Source organism: Parus major, chromosome 4 (genome assembly GCF_001522545.3).
Source record: "Parus major isolate Abel chromosome 4, Parus_major1.1, whole genome shotgun sequence".
Lineage (NCBI taxonomy): Eukaryota > Metazoa > Chordata > Aves > Passeriformes > Paridae > Parus > Parus major.
The window spans coordinates 12,291,644-12,298,566 of record NC_031771.1 but is presented as its reverse complement, the minus strand read 5'-3'; the positions used below and the strand labels follow the sequence as shown (position 1 = coordinate 12,298,566).

The window sequence follows — 6,923 nt, the reverse complement described above, 5'->3', positions numbered from 1 at the left end:
CCTGCGCGGGCTGGCCCGCCCGGCCGCCGTAGCGGGGCGGGGCCGCGGCGGGCGGGGAGCGCCGGGAAGGGGCGCGGGAAGCGCCGGGAGCGGCGGCGGGCGGTGAGTGCGGGGCCGGTCTGGGGCCGTGCGTGTGCTCCCCGTGTGGTTCGCCATGGAGCCGCGGACTGCGGCCGCGATCTCCCTCAGGGCGCTGGGGCCGGGCTGGAACGCGATCGTTCCACACGGGGGGAGCTGCTCCAAACGCGTGTGTGGTCCGGGAAAGGGACCCAGCCCTGGGGCGCCAGCAGCGCTGGTGGCGGTGGGTGTTGATAGGGAAACAGTGAGGATCCCTGGATTCACGGCTGGAATTGGCCATTGCGATTTGCCCCAGGAAGCGGCGGCCTGAAGTCGGCACCGTGCGGGGGATTTCTGCCTTTGGCTTAAAACGCAGAACAAAGCAGCGTTAGAGCAGAAGTCAAGCGAATACTGAGAGGGGGTCCTGCTCCAAACTGGGTGCGCCTGCTGCGTTTTTAAATCACAGCATCTTTTCTCTTGTAATCTAATTACAAGCCTTAACTTAGTCTGTTTTATTATCTGAAGGCATGCTTTTAAATTCATGCTTCTGTTTGTGAGCTGATAGCAAAACCATTCTTGCTGTTCCCGCACCTACTTCCGTGTATAGAGCATGGATGGACTGCTCCCTCCACACCTGAAGACATGAAACACCTATTTATGGCTTAGCCCTCTAAGACTGTTTTAGCAAAAGATTGCAGGGATGATGACGCTTTCGGCAATGTTGAAATTTAAAAGTTGCATAGTATGGCAAACAAGGATTCTTAGTAATGCTTTCAGAAGTAATAAAAATGCCAAAAGGAAAGTTTAATGCAATAGCTATATGAGCTCTGTCTCCCCACCTCAACCCTTAAAGTTTTGCTTTCATTTCCTTCAGTATTTCTTCTACTGAATGTATTACAAATTAGGAGTCTGCCTGTCTGTGCAGTATTTAAAACTATGTGGAAGCATGTCTCTTATCCTAATGTTTTCACTTCTCAGCTTACCAGAGAAGATCAAGATGAGTCTACGGAAGCAAACCCCCAGTGACTTCCTAAAACAAATCATTGGAAGGCCAGTTGTTGTAAAATTAAATTCTGGAGTTGATTATCGAGGTAAGTTCTCCATCTGTCTCTCACAGTGAGTAAAGTGATTTACTGAGGAGGCTGGATTGGATGCATTGATTTTGAAAAGAAAAATGGTGTGATGCATGATCATGGAGTACAAGAATAGAGATCTCAGAATGTGACAGTGAAAATAGAAAATCAGCTCTGGAGAAGGTGATAAAAAGAGGGGTAACAACAGTGAATTTAGAGATTAAAATTACTGATATAAATCATTAGTGTCCTTTGTCACAGGTGATTAAACTGGATGATTCTGAGTTTCAAGAACTCACAGAGATAGAGGAAAAAGTTTAGTGTAGCTTTTGCCAACTTCATTTTAACACAGGCCATCAGTTTTATTCCTGATTTCTTCAGTCTGTCAGTGTACCTTAATGTATATAGGATTATAGATTTTTTTTTTTTAACCAGTAAATTAAACTTCTCTGTGCAGTGAAGTCCTGGTCCTGCTCCCATTAAGATAACAGTAGCAACCGGACAATTTTTTTTTAATAGTATCCAAACTCAATCAAAACTAATCATATATCTTTTATTGTGCTCAGTTAAGAAATTTTATTCTGTAATGACTTAAACATTATTGTTCTGCAACAGATCCCTTCTACAGAGAGGTTTACTTCAAGTGACTTAGCTTGGCACTTGTGAGGGTGGAGGGGAGACTTGTTTGTGCTGTGACAGTTTTAAATTGTTGCTGTTCACTGACGGAGCAAGCAGTGCCTTCTTGTCCCTTCCTGTTTCTCTTCAGTGTTGCTCAGCTCACAAAATTTTTAGTCTCTCATTTCTTTGAGAACCATGTTGTCTGAGCACTTCAGGTGGGGTTGGGGGCTTAAAAGGTTCTCTGCCTCTCTGTAAATTCTTTAGGGCAGGAGAATATAGAGAACTCATTGAAGTCAATTAAAGCAAGTCATCATTGACCTGAGGGGTACAAGGAAGGTAGGGCCGAACCAGATTTGGGGTTTACCCACTTTTTGAGACCACTGCTGCCTTTCCCTTGGTAAGATCCATTTGTAAATGCTATAGATGAACTACTCAACCTTTCCTTCAGCAAAGCTGGTTTTATGTGCCTACAGTCAGACACCACATTAACTGAACAAGTTTCTTGAACACCCTGATTTGTCACTGGATTTTCCCCCCCTTTCCCTTCCTTACTTCCCTGCACTCTTGATCTTGTGACAGAAAATCCGTGTAGTGTTTTTGTTTGAAAAATATGCACTTAATTTGTTTTCTGCAGAAATGTGACCACCATTTGTAAAAGCCAAACATTTACAAAATAGCATCTCGGGCTGCTGTTGCAGATCTGTCCAGATTCTCCCCCAGGCTGACTTTTTTTGTTGTATCCACCCTTGGAGGCCCCACACGTACCAACGTGGCCTCCTGCAAGTGTTGATGTGTAACTGAAATGTCTTAAACCATTGCCGAGTGCTGCAAATGTCCAAGGCAGGAAGCCTTGGGAAATGATCAGGGATACACTGATGTATGGTTTCTATGGGTACATAGAGATATGTGTATTGAAACATCTCTACATACAGATAAAGCAGATAAATTGCTAGCCAGGATGTGCAGTGATAATATTTGATGCCATTAGTGGTGTAAGAGTAAACACAAAGAAAAGGAGGAAGAGAATGAAACAACCATGCATGCACTCTAGGAACAAGAGTTTGAAAATACTGCCTTTATGGCCTACTGAGATGTAGCTCAGGTAAATCCACATGGTCCAGTTTTAACTTTGGACAAACATACTTTTATTTTCTGTCATTGTGTAGATCCCTCAGGCTTACTAGAGTGGAAAAGAATCCTGACTTTGGTTTGGTTTTTTTTAATGCATTTAGTGGCAGTTTGTGAGCAGTTTTTCCTATGTCTGTGGCAACAAAGGAGAGAAAAATAGAAAGCAAACTGAAAATCTTTAAGCCATGACAAGTTGGCAGAAGTTGAATTCCTGATTATTATCTGGAAAATCCTGCAGTAACACTTCTGAAAAATGAGAATGTATCCTGAGTTTTCTACCTCTTCCTGACTACAGCCAATATGCTATATTTCAAGTTTCACTGCTAGGTAAATAGCTAGGTGTTTTTCAGAGGAAAAAAATATTTAGGTAGTGCTTTCTGTGCAAGGATGAAATCAGGAAAACTGACATGCAAGAGAAAGATAAAACAACTTATAAAAACCTGTAATACCTATGTGCTACTAAAATGCATATTTTTCTGATCCAAAAAATCATCTGATGTTACAAATGACAGATTTTTTTTCATTACTTGCATTATCAAAACAGTGTAATTTTATTTTTTGTGGGAAGATTTCAGTGACCATTTTTGAAAATTATGTAGAATTTTGTTGACATCAAAATAGAGACTTGCAGACAGTGTTCTTCTGGCTCTGTAAGCATGAAGACAAATCTGTGTACGCTGTCCTGTACTAAAAGGGTTGTTTTTCAGCTATATCCTTCACAAGTTTTGTTGATAACTCTGTTTACATAGCTTTGTCCTTATGTTATCCAGTTACACTTAATGTCACGGGTGTTTTTTTGGTGTGTGCTTAAAACACAAGTGAGAAGGGACAGCTTAAACTTTCAAAGTGGAAATTGTTCATCTTTTGAAATAATGTCTTAATAACTTCTTTTTTTTTTTTTTTACTCCCACAACTCTTACACCAACTGATAGCATTGCTACTAGAGTGCTTGGGATTCCTTTCTCTCAGCTGAATTATTTGAAGATGTATGTCTGTGCTTGGGTTTTTAGTTTGTTAGAAGGATACAGGGCGGGTTTTTTTCCTGTACTGTTCAAACACAATTCATTTTTGTTTATTTTAAAATAAGTTTAAGCTGATTCCCTTTTAAACTGCCATTGTTTTCAGGTGTCCTGGCTTGCCTGGATGGATATATGAATATAGCTCTGGAGCAGACTGAGGAATATGTAAATGGACAGTTAAAGAACAAGTACGGGGACGCATTTATCCGAGGAAATAATGGTAATTCCTACTCCTTCTGTTACTGCACATTAGAAAATCGTGTTTTGATATTTGAGGGGTGGCTGAGGTGTAAGCAAGCTATCTATAAGCCTAAAACTAACATTCTTTCTTGGAATTCTATACAATATTTCCTTTTTACAGTTTCCAGGGTCTGTACTTTCCTGCGTTCCTGTGGTCTTTTTTTCCTTTGAAGTTCATTTAGAGAAGCATGCTCTTTTCTAGCCTTCTTGGAGCTTATTTTCTGTTTGACAGGTTTACTCTTTTGCACTTATTGCTTGCTTAGATGGCCTCTGCACCATAAGAGTTTGTGTTTTTTAGGCAAGCTGCTTGCATAAATCTATGCTACAGTGCAGATATTACAGTGACACAAATATTTTCTGGTGAAGCGGTTTTCCAGGACTGAATGAATGCTTATCCTTAGTCCTGGAGGCTATTTTCATCTTCTGAGTAAAGATTTTGCCACCAGTCAAAAAAATCACTCATGCTTCAGTATTGAGCCTTTGAATATCCAAGTGCAGTAGGTGGATTTTAGCACACTTCAAGGACAATCCCAGGCTCCTGAAATGACTCTCTGGTATCAGACTGTAATAGCAGGACATGCCAGGGAGAAGAGTATCTAAAAATAGAAAAGGTTCACAAGTCAGATGTGAAGAGATTTGTAGAGGAGGTAAATGAAGCAGAGTTTGACTAAGTTGCTTGGGAATAAAATGGAGCTCAGCAAGGAGGGATGGAATAAAAAGGCACAAGGATCGAATCCTGTGTTAGAAAAAGAGTCTAAGAGAATGTGGCACCAGTGTAAAAGAGCATTTTGGGTGGAGAAATAATCCTGAAATGAGGCCAACCCTTGCTTTTTGCAAGGCATTCGGACTTTTACACTAAGAACTGGAGTTACACTACAGCTGGAGAATTAATTAAGGAAATAATCTGTTATGAAAGTTAAAATAAGTGGGTGAGAGGCAGAAGGCTCAAGAACAGGCTGAACAGAGAAATGAAGACATGTGGCAGGTTTAGGAGCACAGTATCATTTTATGTTGTGACTGGATCTGTTATGGGAATATCATCAGCCAAGCAGGAGGAAGATGTCTGTTCCTTCATAACTAATCACTAGCTTTGCCTTAAGTGCTTGAGATTTGCAGCTTTTATTGATAGATCACAGCATTAATGTCTGACACCTGTAATTCTGCTGCTGAGGAGCTCTCTCATACTCCCCTCAGTAATACTGCAGGGCACTGCCTTTGTTCCTGCTCTGTTCATCCTACATCTGCTGGAGCATAGGTGGGCTATGAATAAAATAAATACTGAGCCAAAGTAATACATAATGTTTAGAGCTAATGGCATTTTTTGAAACTTGGACTTAAAGGTTGTCTGGCTTTGTTCATGCTGAATGGGATCTATTACAGTGTCAATTTATATGCCGTGGAAATAAGATGTTTTAAATAAAAAGGCTTCTGCATGTTATTTACCAAGATCCTCTTCTTTGTGCTACTTTCTGTTTTTCACAGTGTTGTACATAAGCACCCAGAAGAGGAGGATGTGAAGGTGCCAGAAGGAAGCTGTTTTTTTGTACTTGTGAACCTCTTTGAAGTAATGAGCCCTTATTTGATTTGTAGTTCAAAATCCACAGGTGAAATACACAAGTGTTTAAGTATTTTTTTTAAATAAATGTAAACGTGAGTGTAAACTGCCTGAATGCTTTTGTTTCAAAGCTTTGCTTTGTTCAATTGTACAGAAAAAAAAATAAAAGAGGAGCATGTGATAGTGCTGCAAGACTAATTTGAATCAACAGCTGATTTAATTATGCTAACAGTTAACAAAAATACTGATTGGAAGGTAAGCAAGCATGGAGTAATTGCAAATCAGAGCCTTGTATTGATGGCAAAACAATAGTTTAACTGATGGTGGGAAGGGAAATGCTGATGGTTTGGTGACAATGACCTGTCCCTTTTGGAAAACACAGGGTCAGCTTTAAATGCCAGTCTAGTAAGAGACATTGGCTAAAAAGTTCAGCTGTCCAAAAAATCTTGAATTGTGGATTGAATCAAGGGATGTAATAGTGACACTTCAATAGTTAAGGGTGGGGAAAGAATTGAATCAAATGGAAGAAAAGCCTTGAGGGTGAAAAGAAAGCTCTGTGCCAGCTGAGGAAGTCAGTCAGAGGTGAAGAGCTCTCAGTTGGTATGTCAGTACAGCCTAGTAGCTACTTCACCTCCTGCCTGTGTACCCCCCACCCTTCCTCTGCTTGGGGTGACCTTTTTATTGTGCCTCTCTACCAAACACAATGGACTTCTTCAGTAAAAAGCAGTTTTAACTAATATCTAAATCTACTCCTGAGAACACACTAGGAATGTGTGGAAGCTTTTGTAAACATAGCATGTGTGTTCTCTCCAGCCAGTTCCTTCTTTCTCCCATCCACACCCTACACAACCTGGTACCATCTCTATATTCCCTCTGGCCAGAAATGAGAACAAGCACATTAGAGTAAGGGATATACATTAGGGAGGGGGAACCTCTGAGCAGACAGCAGAGATGGAACTTGCTTGTGTGTATTTTGCAACAATGCTCCCAGATATCAAAGCACAATGCAGCTCAGTTTTACATGGATACTTATCCCAATTTATAAAGTGTATCTTCTCCTTTGACGTGCAGTCTGCCAAGAAAAAAACCCAAACCAACTCTGAAAATTCAGATACTCCTTCCACCTGAGTGTTCCTGCACTTAACATCACACACTCAGAATATTTCCTTGTTCTTCATGACAAGGTAGTAAGTTAGGGTAATGTACTTCATGGTGAGGTTATTGAGTCAATTT

General features: G+C 40.8%; 1 protein-coding gene across 1 annotated transcript; it reads left to right on the top strand.

Moving 5' to 3' along the window:
* Positions 1 to 35: 35 nt before the first annotated feature.
* Positions 36 to 5,888, top strand: LSM6 (LSM6 homolog, U6 small nuclear RNA and mRNA degradation associated). Its single transcript, XM_015624569.2, has 4 exons — positions 36 to 102; positions 1,036 to 1,148; positions 4,002 to 4,115; positions 5,618 to 5,888. The coding sequence occupies exons 2-4, from the start codon at positions 1,055 to 1,057 to the stop codon at positions 5,650 to 5,652; spliced, it is 243 nt and encodes an 80-aa protein (XP_015480055.1). The 5' UTR covers positions 36 to 102; positions 1,036 to 1,054; the 3' UTR covers positions 5,653 to 5,888.
* Positions 5,889 to 6,923: the final 1,035 nt, after the last annotated feature.

Excerpts from the sequence above, each read along its gene's own strand:
- LSM6 (XM_015624569.2), top strand. The coding sequence starts at position 1,055 with ATGAGTCTACGGAAGCAAACCCCCAGTGACTTCCTAAAACAAATCATT. Across the intron at positions 1,149-4,001 it reads TTCTGGAGTTGATTATCGAG|GTGTCCTGGCTTGCCTGGAT; the intron begins GTAAGTTCTCCA and ends CATTGTTTTCAG. Across the intron at positions 4,116-5,617 it reads ATTTATCCGAGGAAATAATG|TGTTGTACATAAGCACCCAG; the intron begins GTAATTCCTACT and ends TGTTTTTCACAG.